The sequence below is a fragment of the Malaclemys terrapin genome, chromosome 10 (genome assembly GCF_027887155.1).
Source record: "Malaclemys terrapin pileata isolate rMalTer1 chromosome 10, rMalTer1.hap1, whole genome shotgun sequence".
In the NCBI taxonomy this organism is placed as follows: Eukaryota; Metazoa; Chordata; order Testudines; family Emydidae; genus Malaclemys; species Malaclemys terrapin.
The window spans coordinates 18,339,257-18,357,029 of NC_071514.1; the positions used below are offsets into that span (position 1 = coordinate 18,339,257).

The 17,773-nt window shown below is 45.2% G+C and overlaps 1 protein-coding gene across 1 annotated transcript in view; it reads left to right on the plus strand.

Annotated features, from left to right (window-relative positions):
* BTBD1 (BTB domain containing 1) overlaps positions 1-17,773 on the plus strand; it is a 28,411-nt gene continuing 10,638 nt past the window's right edge. The window contains exons 1-3 of the mRNA XM_054041639.1: positions 1-573; positions 12,809-12,965; positions 13,596-13,701. Of these exons, the coding sequence (XP_053897614.1) occupies positions 221-573; positions 12,809-12,965; positions 13,596-13,701 (616 nt within the window). The 5' untranslated portion in view covers positions 1-220. The remainder of the gene's footprint in view (positions 574-12,808; positions 12,966-13,595; positions 13,702-17,773) is intronic.

Consider the following 17,773-nt stretch of genomic DNA (forward strand, 5'->3'; position numbering starts at 1 on the left):
ACCCCTCGCAGCTCCCAAAGCAGATTGTGACGGCAAGGAAGGGCAATGTCAGGGCAAGGCCTTCAGCCGATCGCACCGGGCATGCGCAGATCGCTGGAGCGGCATGCGCAGTAGCGCCCGCTGCGCTGACGGAAGGCCGTTTGTGACCCTGACGAGTGTAGCAGGCCCGGCGGCGGGGATGCGCGTGCCTCGGGCGGAGTGAGCGGCCCGCGGGGCGGCCATGGCGACGGCGGGGGGTTCGGGCGGGCCCCCGGAGGCGGCCCCCGCGGCGCTGCAGCGGGAGCCCGTGTATAACTGGCAGGCCACCAAGGGCTCCCTGCAGGAGCGCTTCGCCTTCCTCTTCACCAACGAGCTGCTCAGCGACGTGCGCTTCGTGGTGGGCAAGGGCGGCCCGCGGCAGCCCGGCGGCGGGGGGCCCCCTGGGCCCGGCCAGCAGCGCATCCCCGCCCACCGCTTCTTGCTGGCCGCCGGCAGCGCCGTCTTCGACGCCATGTTCAACGGGGGCATGGCCACCACCTCGGCCGAGATCGAGCTGCCCGACGTAGAGCCCGCCGCCTTCCTGGCGCTGCTCAGGTCAGGCCGGGCCGGGGTTTGGTGGGAGAGACCCGGCGGGGGTGGGACCGGGGGCTGCCGTAGTGCCGGGTTGGAGCGGGTTAGCCGCTGGCGTTGAGTCTTCATCTTATGCTGCTGCCCTGAGCGCCGACAGCAGCTGGCGGGTGGATGCTTGTGTCCTTGCACTGGCCCACGCCCCTCTCTGATCGCTGTGTGGGGCTGAGGAGTGAGTGACATGGCTTGTAAACCAGCCGGCTGCAGAAGCCCTAATTATATCCCCTCATGGCTGCTGGTGCCTGGCCCACTTGTCCTCTCTCCATCTTGCACCTATGCCTGCTTGCTGCTGCATTTTCCTTCGCCCTTCCCAGCCCCCCCCCCCCCCCTTTGTTCTCTTGTCACTGATTCAGCATGCTTAATGTATTCGTGACCTGTTTGTACCTGGCACAAAACAGATAGAAACAGGGCACAGCCATCGTGTGGTCTGGCAAACAAGGTCAAACTGTCAGTTCCCTGCCCAAGAACTTTGTGGTTTTGGACTCGTCTTTAGTTTTGGACCCTCCTTAGGCTTTATTTGGAGTTGCCCGTTGTGCAAATTATTCTTATACCTTCCCCACTAAGAAAATGCTTACTTCAGGAAAATTGTCCTTACAAAGGGATTGCCTTTGAAGCAAGACAGTGGGAGATGTAGTTTAATAATAGATCTCTTCTGTGTGTGTTGCAATTACTTGTTTCTAAATAATGCATAAAGGAAGAATCGAGTCTGCTATACTGTGTTGTTTATTGATTTGATTCATTGATTTGATTCTTCTTGGGTCAAGTAAAAAAAATGCTTCTTGGTGTCAGATCATTTTTCTTGCTGCTGTTCTTGTGTATTAAGTGATTATTCACCCATACGTTGTCTATGATCTCTGGCAATTGCACAGATTTCAGGGTGGGGAGGAATGATCATTAATCAATTTCAAACCTACATAAAACTAGCCAATTAGAGGCCTAGGTGGCAATTGTCAATGGCAATTTATATGAGGGAAACGGTTATATTGTACATCAAGGTTATTACTGAGAATTGATAACTTGAATAAATTGCAGATAATTCTTAAAATACTGTTGAAACTGTTCAATTAGGCTAAACTTTTTATAAAATATAAAAACTGATTAAAATCCCAAATTTCATAGAAATGTAGGGCTGGAAGATAATTTCTTGAGGTTCCAAGTCCAGACCCCTGCACTGTAGCAGGATCTAGTACACTTAAACCATCCATGACAGTTGTTTGTCCAACCTGTTTTTAAAAAACCCTCTAATGATGGGAATTTCACACCTCCCTTGGAAGCCTATTCCAGAGTTTAACCATCCTTAATGTTGGAAAGCTTTTCCTATGATCTAACCCAGGGGTGGGTAAACTTTTTGGCCTGAGGGCCGCATTGGGTTTTGTAAATTGTATGGGGGGTTGTGGGCCGGCCCCCACCTCCTATCTACCTCCCCCCCCCTCCCGCCCCCCCAGGACTCGTGCCCCATCTAAGCCCCCCCCCATTCCCTGATGGCCCCTCTGGGACCCCTGCCCCATCCACACACACCCTGCTTCTTGTCCCCTGACTGCCCCCGCCACCCCATCCAACCCCTCCTCTCATTCCTGATGGCCCCCCCTCCTTCCTGACTGCCCCCTGGGACCTTTGCCCCCATTCAACCCCCTGTTTCCCCCCCCCGACCACCATCCACACCCCTGTCCCCTGACCACCACCGTGACCTCCCCTGCCCTCTATCCAACCCCCCCGCTCCCTGCCCCCTTACCGCATTGCCTGGAGCACTGGTGGCTGGCGGTGCTGGCCCAGCTGCTGCCACCACCACGCAGCACAGAGCACCGTGTCAGGCCGGGCTCTGCCGCTGTGCTGCCCTGGGTGCTTACAGCCGCACTGCCCAGAGCATTGTGCCGGCGGCAGAGCAAGCAAGCTGAGGCTGCGGGGGAGTGGGGACAGCAGGGGAGGGGCCCGGGGCTAGCCTCCCAGGCCAGGAGCTCTGGGCAGGACGGTCCCGCGGGCCATAGTTTGCCCACCCCTGATCTAACCTAAGTCTCCCTTGCTGCAGATTAATTCTATTACTTCTTGTCCTTCAGTGGATGTGGAGAAATCAATTACTGTTGCTTTGTAAGAGCCCTTAAGAATTTTGAGACTGTTTTCAGGTCCTCCCTCAATCTATTTGTAATGGAATACAGTGGAGCTGGTGTAGGTCCTCCTTCACAGTCAAGGTTTTGGAGAGAAAGTTATTGATTTAGGACCCTCCAGAGACTTCTCCATTGAAGTAGTACAAGACCTCTAGAGTAGAGTGGGGACATCCTGCCTTTTACACTAGAAATCAATAGAGACAAGCCATGAAGGGTGAAGAGAATGGGGCACGTGCCCAAACTCTTAGCCAGGAGTTTCCTTCTGCCAGGTGTGGACTTTTAAAAGTCCCATCTCCTGGGAGGAACAGCAGAGTAGAGCAACAGCTGACCTTTGCTCTCCTCATTCACTTGAGGATATTAGTAGAAGATCCCCTTCCTGCTCCACAAGTGACTTGGGCTTATAGCCCTAAACTCCAGTCATGAGTAAGGCTACGAGTTTATCATGGAGGTCACGGAAGTCACAGAATCCATGACATCCAAAGACCTCCATGACTACAGCCCACAGGTGGCTGGGAGCTGCAGGGTCCCACTGCCACCCAAGACAGCGGAGCCTCTGAGCTCTGAGGTGATGGGAGTACTCTGCAGCTCCCAGACGCCGCAGGCAGCAGGCGGGGGGGGGGGGAAGCTGCTGCAGCTCCTGGGCACTGGAGGGCTCTAAGTGGCCATGGGGGGACCCCAAAGCTCCTGGCCAGAGCCCCCCCCAGCTCCCGGCCTCTGGTGGCGAGGGACCCCGCAGCTCAGGGCCGCAGGGGAGCTGGACCCTGGAGCTCCCAGCCAGGCCCCACAGCTGCCTAGCAGTTCCCCATTTTGTGATGGATATTTTTAGTAAAAGTCAGGAACAGGTCACGGGCTCCTGTGAATTTTCCTTTTTTGCCCATGACCTGTCTGTGACTCTTACTAAAAATATCTGTGACAAAATCTTAGCCATAGTCATGAAGGAATGGCAAAACTGGGTAGGCGCTAGTGTACAGGGAATAGGTAAAGTGTATGTTGCAGACAAAATGTTGTTTCTCGTGTTAAGAGAATGAAAAAGATGTATATGCAAGGTTTTTTAAGAGAGCAACCGCCATAGTTAGAGGTCAAATTTAAGTAGAAAAAGTTTAGGATTAAAGACTTAAGTTTAAATTCTGAAGTTAATTTCTTAACTTTAAAAAATTAAGAATGTGTTAAAAAAGAGGCTACAGTTTGAACATTATGGGGAAAAAAATGGACAAAGGATAGGGGCCTTAGAATGCGATAGAAGCCATTGTGTATTTGTAGAGCTACTAGCACAGTGGGCTGCTTGGGGCCCTTGAGTATTATAGTAAGAAAAAATATATAATGATCCAAGGCCTTACTATATTAGCTTATATATAAAAGCACTGGCAGACTGAGGGATTCGTGATATTTTAAAGGTTACCATATCTTGGAAGCCATTTGGTCTGGAAATAAACACCTACGCCATTAGAATGTGCTTGAATTCTATATATGCCAACATAAGCACAAAATATAAATTCAGTATGTTTTTAAAAAAACACCCATCCTACTGAAAACTTTAATACAAACAAATACTTGACATTTCTTTCTTCCTACTATAAACTTTTTGAAAATTGACTTCAGTATTATAACTGAGAATACAAAATTTAAAATGACCCCACTTCCCAATGCATACTGGAGGAGAATGCAAGGATTGTACGTAATATTACATTTATTGGCAAATTTACTAAAATTAGTGTTTTTACAAGCCTGCATTGTAATAAATATCCAAGAGGACAAAAATGAAACTGGAGTGGCAGGGGATGATGCGGGTAGTGATCTCCTGCCTATGTAAAGCAAATGAGTTCCTGGGTGAAGAAGAGGTTGTTGTTGAGACCTTAAGTGACTATTTGATATTGGGCACCAGCCTACACTTTTGTGTTGTGGAAAGTCTCCCTGTTAAGCTATACTGGCAAACCTTAATGTAGATGCAATTACACCAGCAAAAGAAGTCCTTTTGCTGGAACAGCTTATACCAGTTCCCCAAGTGAAATAAGCTGTTACCAGCAAAAGGATTTTTTTTTTTTTTGATGGTATAACTACATCTGCATTGAAGTTTTGCTACCATAGCTATGTTGACCAACTCCCCCCCCACCCCGACCAACCAAACTCTCTCTAACTGACATACACTATGCCAGCAAAACTTTCCAGGTATATACCAAGCCTTTAGAAAATTCTCACGTCAAGTCCCCAAATCAGTCTGAACTGTGCTTCTTCCCCCTACCACTGTAAGGTTGAAGTTAGTTATTTTTTGTTGGGGAAATGTACAGGACTTAAATTACAAGTAGTATTTCAAACAAAGAACTTGGAAATTAATTCCCTCTTATCTACCTACAGAGACTGGAGTTTGTCTGAGTTTTGTAAGGCACTCTTCTTTACTGCTTCCTGCAGAAGTACAGATTACTGAACTCTGAAATCAGATTAAAAACAAGAAGTCAGTTCTCCCTTTTCCTAAAATGCTATTTGTTGGAAGTCTACATGTGCAACTGGAATCTACATCAGTTTCTAGAATTTAAGAAAGTCTGCCTCTATCTTTTCTGCTTGCTTTTAATATGGAGGGGAGAGGAAAGAGAGTTATTAAAATACAAAATTTAAACATATTTACATATAACAAATTTAAGCAGAGGAAATAAGCAGCATGAAGGTTAGTCCATTCCATTTGAAACAGTCTATTTTTAGCTCTGTTTTCTGGAAAAAGTGTAGAGATTACTAAGAACATAATGCCCATCAGTAAGGCTAAGATTTTCTCAGGGATATTTTTAGTAAAAGTCACGGACAGGTCACAGGCAAAAAAGAAAAAGTCACGGAAGCCGTGACCTGGCCGTGACTTTTACTAAAAATATCCCTGACAAAATGGGGATCTGTGGGTCTCCACAGCACCTGAAGCGGGGCAGCAGAGCAGGGGTGAGGAGCTGCCTGCAGCAGCTGGGGGCTGCAAAGTATACCTACAGCATGTGGGCTGGGAGCTGCAGGATACCGCCGCCGCTCGCAGCACCAGGGACCCGCAGCTACCAGGAGCTTGGGGGTTCCCCTCCTGCTGGGAGCTCCGGGGGACCCCACCGCCCGCGACAGACAGGAGCTTGGGGATTCCCCCACTGCCCGCAGCGTCTGGGAGCTCGCAGTTGGGAGCTGCGGGGTACCCCACCACCTGCAGAGACTTGGAGCTCAGTGAGCCGCCAGAAACGGCGGGGGTACCCTGCAGCTCCCTGCCCCTGCAGGCGTCAGGGGACTGTGTAGCTCCCTATCACAGCAGGCTGAAGTCATGGAGGTTGCTGGAAGTTATGGATTCTGTGACTTCCACAACCTCCGTGACTAAACCGTAGCCTTACCCATAAGTAATCGAACAGTGTAAACTATTGCTCATTAGGTATTTTATGCAGTAATTAAGTATTTTCCTGTTCCTCTGTGAACATTTATTTTTGTCTAAATGAAAACTGCTTATATTGGTTATTAGAGTTGTTGATCTTTGATAGATGGTTCAGAAAGCCAAACCCTAAAAGTATTAAGGTATTTAGAAAATGGCTTAGAGATGTTGGAAGGAAGGTATTGATATTCAAGCTTACATTTAAAGTATTACTTTAAAATATATAAATAAATAGAATTATTCCTTCAGTAATAACTTTTTAAAATATGATTTTATTGTGGGTTACTTTTTGCAATCAAGATTATAACTAAATAGATAAAGGAAGAGACTGAGGACTTATCTCTGAGGGAAAAACCATTCTGGGGGAAAAAAACAACCTATTATTGGTTGAGCTCAAAGGTTTAAGGCAGTGTTTCCCAAACTTGGGACGCCGCTTGTGTAGGGAAAGCCCCTGGTGGGCCAGGCCGGTTTGTTTGCCTGCCGCGTCCGCAGGTTCGGCCAATCGCGGCTCCCACTGGCCGTGATTCGCTGCTCCAGGCCAATGGGAGCTGCTGGAAGCAGCTTTCCCTACACAAGCGGCGTCCCAAGTTTGGGAAACGGTGGTTTAAGGAATAAAATAACTGTTTTTTGGGCTGGCCTACACTACTGCTTAAGTCAATGTAAGTTACATTGCTCAGGGGTGTGAAAAAGTTACAGCAACCTAAGCACTGTCCACACCAATGCTGTGTCGGCTGGAGATGCTCTCCTGCCGACATAGGCATTTCACCTCCGTGAGAGGTGGAAGCTATGCCAAAGGGGAGAGCAACGGTGCAGCTGTGCCAATGTAGCACTGTAGTGTAGACTTGCTCTTTGTTTGTTGACTTACCATCCAATATTTCTCTAGACTGTAGGGTTTTTTAAACAAGGACCAAAAGAGTTCTTGCAAAGCAACTACAGTGGTTGGGGGACCATTGGGATGAATTTGTGTGCATCCTGGTGAGTTTAGGTAGGGTTCTCTGCTTTTTTTTCTTGCATTCTAAGAAGATAAAATTCACCAGTGTCCACAGAACTGATTGCTGGGGGCCTAATAAACTCTCTTGAAAAATTTTCGGGGGAGATTCTCTTTAAGGAAATGATCTGGTCTGGGGGACTTAGTGATCTCAATTGCTTCCTTTATAAAATAATTGCCTCTGAACATTTTCTCACATTCTTACCTATACACTGGGGGAGAGAAAATTGACATTGAAGCCTTACAGGAAGAGACAATAAGGTATAAACCGGGAAAGAGGGAATGAGAGAATGCAGGACCTGGGGAAGAGAGGGCGAATGGGGAGAGAACTTTGCGAGAGAGAGGCTGAAAACTGGAGGCAGAGAAAGTAGAGGTATTGAGGAAATAAAATGTTCTCTGAAAAATTTTTGTACGTAGAAAATGGATAGAAAAAGAAAGATATTTATAGACAGGTGAGAGGCAGAAAAGGATATGCAGAGGGCAAGTTCAGACCTGTAACAAACAGAAGGCTGCAACATACAAAGTTTCAGAACTACTGCCCTACACACACAAGCAGAGGGATTCTTCAGAAGCAAGCCACTCAGACAGATTTTCCCATTCTGGAAAAGGAGGGGTACTGTGGAAATGCTCCAGGATCATTGACCCATATCTTCAAGTGACTCATTGTTTTGCAATTTTTTAATAGTTCTTGTGCCTGCCTCTCTATTCCCTAACTCAGCATTTTTGAACATTAAGAATTTATTCAAAATGCTTTATTGCTTGTCTCAGGAAAATCCCACAAAAGGCGTTGTGAGGGGGGAAAATAAGACTTTCTAGATATAAAGGGATATGTGCACACTAGAAACATTCAGATAAGAAATTATGCACCCAACTTTTCCTAATATAGACAAGACAAAGAAGCATAAATCATATATTGGCATGTTGACATTTCTATTCTAGTGTGGATTAAATTTCCTCACTCTAAAAGTATTTGGTTATATTGGATGCTTCATTGCTACAAGTTGCTGAATTCTTTTTTGGACTATGGTGGCTGATTCTTAAGAGTATAGTCTCAGAGCGGCCCAAGTCTACCAAGCTGATATGAAACTCTTACTCTTGTGTTATGTGGATAAAGCTCTAAGCAGTAAAGTTAAAAAATATATACCCAAGCCAGCCATGACTTAATGAATGTGCTTATAGAAGCTGTACTAAATGAGTAACCCAAAATGTTTTTTTCTGTTACAGTAACGCTCACTAACGCCACAATATTTAAATCTGCTAAAGTTTAAAATCTTTTGTATAAGATTGATATTAGTCATTTAAAAAAAAAATCCCCATCCTATTAGAAGGATTTTTCAAAATGAGCTATTTTATTTTTAAATTAAAAAATCAGCTGCTTAATTTGTAGTTTAAAATCTTATCACTCTCCATTGTCTGCTGTTTCAATCCAGACACTTCCTGCTCCAGCCTGTTACTCTCTTGGGGTACGTCTATACTTACTTCCTGGTCCAGATGTAAGCGATCGATCTTCTGGGATCGATTTATCGTGTCTTGTCTAGACGCGATAAATCGATCCCGGAAGTGCTCGCCGTCGACGCCAGTACTCCAGCTCAGCGAGAGGAGTACGCGGCATCGACGGGGGAGCCTCCCTGCCGCGTCTGGACCCACGGTAAGTTCGGACTAAGGTACTTCGAATTTAGCTACGTTATTAACGTAGCTGAATTTGCATATCTTAGTCCGAAGTGGGGGGGGTTAGTGTGGACCAGGCCTTGCTCACTGTCATACCCCTGCGTCTGCCGTGCCACTATCTGAGCACAGAAGGTGTCTGACTCAGCCTGGATGTCTGTCTGTCTCAATTTTATCTTTCTTTAACTCCTCTCTTTCTGCCTTTAACTGATTTCTCTTTATTTATTACCATCACTACTCCTTACAAAGCTGCAGGAATGCTCCAGGACCAGTAAAGCTCTCAGGCTTCCAGAGACCATTATCATGCTCCTGTACAAAATCAGTCAAACTGTTTCCCAAAATTATTTTCAGCTGTTCTTTGTTTCCAGCTGTTTCCCTTTCCTTCTGACATAATCCCTCAACCAGGGTACTAGCCTAGGCCCTGAGTCTCAGTAACGAAATATATTCATGACACGGGGAAATTCCAGGTTGCTACCTTGCTCCCGCTATCTTCCCCCTTTGCACAGCACAGCAAACCGTTTGTTCCAATCATCCCCTTCCTCTCCACCATTCCTGGCAACTGGCTTGCCAAATCTTTATCATATATACAAAAGTATCTGTCTACAGTGCTTATGAAATAACTCCAAAGTTTTATTATGGCTAGGTCTACACTGGGGGAGGGGGGAGGATTGATTTTAAATACGCAAATTCAGCTACGCAAATAGCATAGCTGAATTTGACATATCCTATTAGACTTACCCCGCTGTGAGGATGGTGGCAAATCGACCGCCGCAGCTCCCCCGTCGACAGCGCTTACTCCTCCTGACGTGGGAGTACGCGCGTTGATTTGGGGATCGATTTATCCGTCTAGATGAGACACGATAAATTGATTCCCGAGAGATCGATTTCTACCCGCCGATCTGGGCGGGTAGTGTAGACTAGCCCTACATGGCCTATGTTATGGACTAATTCAAGTCATGCTTTTGTTAGTACCTATTAAAAGCATATAAGCTAACATGAAAGGATGAGCTAAGATGCGTGCTGTCCATTTTTCATTAGCCCTGTGGCTATAGTATGAGGCCATCAATTCTGCAGTCTCCTTTTTTAAGTTTATTAATCAAATGGTATTACTAGATAGCTGCCTACTGTTGGAGAGTCTGGATTTTTTTAGCAGTTGTTGCATGTTGACCTAAAACCAATATGAAATGAGGTAACGTGTCAAAGGGATCAACAGCTTTGACCCATGAAGAAATTATCAAATTGCTGACCTAGAGCACGGTAGCAGCTACGTTAGTTTCATGAGTGCCAACAGTTCTCAACTACTTTTTCATAGGCCCCATAGACTTTCAGGTTTGTATACACAATATAGGAACTATCTGCTTCTTTCTCACACTTTTTATATTAAAGTAAGCACCAGAAAAGCATTGTATATTTTTAAGTACATTGAAAAATATGTTAAGAGGGACAAAATGTTGGTTTTTAAACAAGGAGATTAGATTATTATGGTTGTGACAAAGCCTGGGGATTACGTTACCTGCTTACATTCTAGCTTTAGCACCTTGTTGTGCCTCATTGTTGCAGGAGTCTCAGAATAGTGCATTAGGTAAAATAATGGATATTTAACTAAACCAAAATAACAAGAGGGGAAAAAGGAGGCTTAGGGCTTGTCTACACTACAGGTTATGTTGGTATAATTTGTTTCCCAAGGGTGTGAATAAGCCACGCCCATGAGTGATGTAAATTACACCGACCTAAGCGCCGGTGTGGACAGTGCTATGTTGGCAGGAGACATTGCTACCACCAGTCACAAAGATGGTTTTGTTATATTGATGGTGCTCTCTCCTGTTGGCATAGAGCATCTTCACCAGACTCACTACAATGGCGTGGCTGCATTGGTGCAGCTGCGCTGCTGTGGCACTTCTAGTGCAGAATAGTCTTTAGTCTTGACGTAGGAATTCCTGCCTCTGTTAGTATGCCTCTTTATTATTATGTTTAAACCAATATTGGTGGGTTTTTAATAACTTGTAATATACAGAAATCTTTTTTGTGTATTTCTGTAACCAATAGAGCAGTTTTGATTAACTTTCCTAGAAATTAGAGATGCAGTAGTGACAGACTTGGAAATACTTTCTTCAGGTCAATAACAGATTTTAAAAAACAAATAATTCCCACCCCCAGTGATTGGTATCTTAGAATCAATACTCCTGTCTCATCTCAACAAGTAACAGCTTTCAGGAAAGCTGGCTTTGCTGCCTTTGGTGCATACTTTTTGTCTCTTGATTCATTACTACCATTAAAACACCAATCTATCCTGCATTCTCAAAAACAATGGAGGCAGGTCAGAGTTTCAGCCTGTGGCAGTCTCTGTCAAAAAAATAGAGGTCATTAGCTGAAATATTAGTTTCCTGCAGAGGGAAAATGCTGACTTAGAATTAAGATGTTATCGCAGTGGAAGTCCTTGGTTTGTGTCCCCTCATGGCTGGATGGATAGTGTGTAGGGTTACCATATTTCAGCGAGCAAAAAAGAGGACGGGAGAAGCCCCGCCCTAGCCCCGCCCCTGCCCCTCCCACTTCCCGCCCCCCCTGACCTCCCAACCCTCCCCCCGTTCCTTGTCCCCTGACTACCCCCTCCTGGGACCCCTGCCCCTAACTGCCCCCCAGGACTATCTAAGCCTCCCTGCCTCTTGTCCCCTGACTGCCCCAACCTTTATCCACACCCCCACCCCCAGACAGACCCCTGGGACTCCCACGCCCCATCCAACCACTCCCCACCCCCTGACAGCCCCCCCCAGAACTCCCAACCCATCTAAACCCCTCTGCTCCCTGTCCCGACTGCTCCGATCCCTCTCCCCACTCCTGCCCCCTGACAGCTCCCCCCCAGAACTCCCAACCCATCTAAACCCCTCTGCTCCCTGTCCCCTGACTGCTCCGATCCCTCTCCCCACTCCTGCCCCCTGACAGCTCCCCCCCAGAACTCCCAGCCCCCTACCCCCCCGCTCCTTGTCCCCTGACTGCCCCCTCCTGGGACCCCTGCTCCTAACTTCCCTCCAGAACCCCACCCTCTACCTAAGACTCCCTGTTCCTTGTCCCCTAACTGCCCCCTCCTAAGACCCCCCCCCCAACTGCCCACCAGGACCCTACCCCCTACCTGTACCCTGACTGCCCAAAACTTTCTCCACTCCCCTCCAAAAGCCCCCACCCGTTTCTTGACTGCCCCATCCAGAACCTCCCTGTCCCTTCTCCTGCCCCCCTTACCCTGCTGCTCAGAACAGGGTGTTGGGCTCTGTGCGAGCCGGACACGTGGCTAAGCTCCCCAGCACAACAAAACCCGGTCCCTGGCCCTGCACAACAAAACCCGGTCCCTGGCCCGGACCGGGTTGCAGGGGAGAGCTGCCCTTGTATCAGCACAAAGTGCTCTCGCTCCCGTTTTGCTACGCTGCATGGCAGTAACCGCTCCCAGTTGCAAAAGGGGAGGGCTGCACTTTGTGCTGAGACACTTGCTCAGAATGCAGGGCGGAGCTCCTCTCCAGCTGCTCCGGAGTCCAGCCCGGGACTTTCCTGCAGCCCTCCCAGCCGCTCTGGGGGAGGGGGGAAATCCCGGACATTGTGAGTGCTTTACAAATTCCCCCCGGACGCTATTTTTAGCACAAAAAGGAGGACATGTCCGGGTAAATCCGGACGAATGGTAACCCTAATAGTGTGCAATGTCTTTGAATGGAGAGCAGTGGTATAGGAATAGAGGTATTGATACTCAAATTGAAGATGTTCTTGCTATTGAGCCAGATCTGAATTAAAAGTAATTTTGCCAGCTCAGCTACTCTTCACTGGCTGTACATATCTAATCAACCAGTACAGCAAGATTAGTTTTAGGGAGTGTTACACTTCTTATGCAGATCTAATGGCATTAGCTTTTCATAAGCTAACATGCTGCCACATCTTAACTAGTACCAAACTTTTTTAGTGCACTTCTTTAATTTGTTTTGTCAGTACAAAGAGGCTGTTAATCATGTTCTTTAAATTTAGTTGGTATGTTCAGCTCTGCCTCAGTTATATCCCTTTTATCCTTCTGTATTTTTGTATTATTTCCAGGTTTCTTTATTCAGATGAAGTTCAGATTGGTCCTGAAACAGTTATGACTACTCTCTACACTGCCAAGAAGTATGCAGTCCCAGCCTTGGAAGCACATTGTGTGGAATTTCTCACTAAACACCTTAGAGCAGATAATGCCTTTATGCTTCTTACCCAGGTAACCTGAATAAAATGTTGGCTTATGAAAATATTGTTTAATAAATCAGCCCCCAAGAGCGAATATTTTACACAATGTTAGATGTCTAGGTAGTTTAATCTGTGGTAGAAATATCTGTGCAGCATATCAGTCTTTCTGCAAGCATCTTATTGCAGCTTTGTCACTCAGCTTCTTGAGTATGAAATAATAGAAAGGAAAAGGGCTTTGTAAATAAACCTATTTTTATATTGTTATTGGAACATCATAAACATGAGGTCTGTTCTCTCTTCAGTGCTATTAATATTCTAATGAATTAATCTGCGGCTCTTTGAGAACATTGTCTATTTTGATCCAGTATTGTAGTTTTGACTTGCAATTTCAAATATAGAGATTTATCTTTGGCAGTGTAATAATATTATTCAGGAAGGAGAATTGGAGAAATCTGATACAAAAACTCTTAATGAAGTACATCATTCAAGGGCTGTTTGACACAAACTCAAGGAATACTTGAAAGGTAAATTGAGGCTGTCTAAATAGAATGTATCCATTATTCTGGAGTAAAAACTTGTTTGTTTGGGTTACTTCATAAATCTGTTGGTTGCAACACCACAGTCATACCATTTGTCTGTTAACAATATATTATCTCCATAGGCTCGATTATTTGATGAACCTCAGCTTGCTAGTCTTTGTCTTGACACTATAGACAAAAGTACAATGGATGCAATAAGTGCAGAAGGTTTTACTGATATTGACATAGGTAAGTTGCCTTCTATTACCAGAATATGTATTTAAACTTTGTAAAAGAACTGTATTGATTTGCATTGTTAAACAGTGTACCTTTTTGTCAAAGCTTGCACTGAAACATGTACAATATATAGGCTCTAAAAGATTCCCATATATAAAAATCATCACATTAGAGAACTCTGCTAAAAGGCTTAGCCATCTAAACAAATAAATTAGTCCCAATTGACTTGTTTAACTTGACCCTCTTGTAACATAGTGGTTTACAGGTATCACATAATGTTGAAACCGGTGTTTTAACTTGACAGGTTGAGGATCAGATTTTTGGTTTAAAAATCTATGCTCACATTGATTAGAACTAGTTAGAACTTTATTAAAAGTACAAGGATTTTACCTCAATACCATTTTGAAAGATGAAGCAAACATTTTTATATGCTAGTCTACATTGTCTAATTAGTGTAGGAATTTTAGTGGTACAGTATTATTTTGACCACTGTAGTGCACTCATTTTTTTTTTTTTTTTTTAAATCGCTGCAGAAGAAACACTGAGTAACATAAGTTTGAATACAAAATCTAAATGCATAAAAAAATCAGTTTTACCTTATTGCGAATGTTGTTACTTTTGCATCTTCAGGTATCTTAGAAGAATTTTTCTGAATTTTCACTATACATTTGTTACAATAATACTTTGTGTGTGATGTCTGATTAAATCTGTGAGGAAAATACTAAAAAAAGCTTGAGTGTCTGTTGACTTGAAAACACTCCAGATTTCTATCTGGTTTGGTCCTGTTTAACTATATATGCCATATTTATAGTACTGTCTCTAATTTTGTTTTAGGTCACTACTGTGATTTAGTACTGCCCATCATTGGATTTACCAAAAAATTGCTGCCAATATGGCAAAAAAAGAGAAATTGGTTTTGTAAATACCTTTGCTGCATGTTCAGTTTTAGTTGAAGCATTATGGTTAAATTACTCTTCTTCGAGTGTCCATTTGCCAATCCCGCTCAACTACTGGGCTGGTCCTGCCTACTTTCAGCTATGAAAGCAGCATATGTATATTCTTCTTGACTAAACTTAGTACTGTAAATAGCCCAGACTGATATCAGCTTCCAACCTATGAGTGGGCTCGAGCCTAGACTCCCAGGAGGGAACAGACTATTGGCAGGAGAAGCGGTACATTACCTGATGCCACTGACTTCATCACAACCAACCTCAGAAAAGCGTTAAGAAGAGTGTCTGTGTAGAGGTAAGGGAGAGGAAATAACCATGGTGTATGAGGTACACAAGAAAAAGATGGGACTAAAGCTTTGCTAGAGGCCAGGGAAGGAAGAAACAAATGGGACTCTATACTAAGATTAACTCATATATTTTCCTTGGAGTGGGGGAATAGATGATTAATCTTCTTCTGAATTCCAATTAAACAGTGAGTAAATGAGGTTCAAATTGATTCAGATTACACTTGCATATAAAACTAAGGGATAAATTATAAACAAGAAAATAAGTGCTAAGAACATAACACTCTTGTTTGCATTTTTTTATCCTGCTGTCCATAGTTTATACGTTGTCTGTCTAGCATGCAGATTCTCTGGAACATGAGCCTTTCCTCTTTTCTGTCTGTAAAGCACACAGCGTGCCTTTGAGTGCTGTATAAATACAATCCTGCCTTTGCAGCTAGTGCAGCTGCATGCTTTCTCAGACTTTGACTTACTACTGCTGAAAATTGCTAACTTTCAACTACAGGGGTTCCTCTCTTACTAATTGCCTCTTTCTCTGCCCTACATTTGAAACGTATCTAATTGCAGTGTAAGCTCATGGTTCGAACTCAGGCTGAAACCTAACATCCGTCCATCTACATGCAAATTGCCCTAATTCAGGGCTCTGACTGAGGGTCCTGGACCCCACAGGGGTGGAGAGTTAGAGCCTAAATCAAGCTGGGACCCTGGGTTCAAGTCCTATTGCATTGCAATGTAGACACAGCCCCCCTGGACTAATGCTCTGGGAGTCTGTCAAAAGTATTCCACAATCCCAAACGCTGACTTTTTGTTCCTTGGACAGCCGAGTTTGGTGGCGTAAGATTCCTTGGATCTCTTCCGGGGCACCTCTTTGGCGGTGGAGAATTGGTGCTCAAACTTGAATGGGTGCAACCAGTCATCCTGGTTTGCAGCTGAGCCCCTCGGCACAAGGTAGCTCCAGTCTCCAGGATGGGGGCTGGGCCAGTAAGAAGTCTGTGGCTTGGGGCTCCTGCCTGAGGGCTAAACTGTTAAATAGACAAGGACTCAGGCCTTCTGGGCATAGGCTGAGCAAACAAGCAGGCAATGGCTTAGGCCCCTTGGCCTAGGTATTAGTGCTTGCCCAACCCTGAGTGCGTGGCTGGGGGTAGGGGGATCCCAGCCCACCCTGCTCCACTGGATCCCAGCCCAGGACCCTTGGAGCAACCGGTGATTCCATTGTGGGGCCAGCAGGGAAACATGAGGTCACTGCCTCGTCTCCCGGCAACACACCAGACCCAAAGTCTCGTTTTCCTGGGCTGCTTCCTACTGGCGTCTGGTTGGGTTGTTCTCTGCAGTGACTGGGGCCTGGTTCCCCCTCTCTGTGCCAGGCGGCTCACTCTGTGCTTCCTCTCCCAGTTCCTCCATCTCCTGGGACCATGGCTTGTCTTTTCTCCAGGCTGGCTTAGAAGTGTCGTCATCGTCTGCTGCAGCTAACCATGGGCTCCACAGGTAGTTCAGCTCCCTGGAAAGGACATCTGGCTCCTTCCCTGGTCTGAACCCAGCTGAGTTGCAGGGCCCGGCCCTTATACTTCCTGCCCTGCTAGGAAGTCTGGGATATTGATGGCTGGACTCAAACCCACATAATGCAGCATAGATGCTGGAGACCCAGGTTGGACCCAAGGTTCAACAGTTCTTAACCTGGGGTTACAAATGAGTGTGTAGATGCTCAAGCCCTAGGTTAACAAAGCCAAAGTCTGCTGACTCAAGTTCTGCTAATCCAGGGCATACATTGTGGTTTAGACATACCCTTTGTGGCCTACAGTCTCCCATGTGCAGGCATGATCTGGCCAGAGATAAGTTATATCGTTATTCACTCAGGATCCAGCTGCTTTGTCAATCTAGTTTGAGAGACAGTCATGATGGAACTTATGTTCAAGACTTGTTTCAAAATCAGCTAGAATGCAAAGAAGCAAGTTCAGATTGAGGATGGATAGTCTGGCCTTATTTAAAAAAAAGAAAAGAAAATTGCACTACCCTCTCCTTAAACTTCTTGTGTTTGGATTTGTGCAACTGCTTGCTTGTGCTCATTCCAACTTCTCACAAGTTTCTTTTATTCTACCTGGACGGGGACTGTTTCCAATACATGATCCTTTCCATCTAGCACCTACAAGGTTTTCTCTGTACTCAGGGTATTGTAATAACAGCCCTTAAGGAGGAAGGTAATCTGATTTTTCCACTATCTGAATATGTTTTTCAAGTCCAAACAGTTAGAAACAGCTCCAATAAATCTTGTTCAAAACATCAGTTCTACATACCTGGTGTGTCTTTTTTGATAAACGGGGAGGAGAGCTGGGTAAATTTTCAAATAGTTTATTAGAAAAAATTCACAGGTCCTATTCATAAAGTGCAAAGCTGGGTAAACAATGAAGAAGAAGAAAATTTTTAACTTCTTTAAAAAATCGTAAATTTCATTGTGTACATTACTTTAGGGAAAAAAAAAAATTGTTTTATGGCAGGGCTTTCTCACCCAGGAGTTGGTTTTCATATCATTGTCTCCCTCATTCTCTTCTCTAGACAGAGCTGTTTCAATCATTCTAGTTTGTTTGGGAACTCCTACATAGTATATACATAACTGTCAGGGCCTTCAACTATTCAGTCTTATGTTCTCAGGTTTAGGCATTGTCCAGTTATATGTTCTGCACCCTCTTCAAGTCCTTGTGGGCTCAGCTGTGAACGCTAGGAGTCCCTCTCCAGGTAATCCTTCCTTCCCGATTGGATTGTGAAATCCCTGCTTTGGGTGACTAGTAGACTAGAAAGAAGAATCTCAGTTGGGAACACCTCTAGTCATCTTTAGGTTCTAGAATCTCAACTACT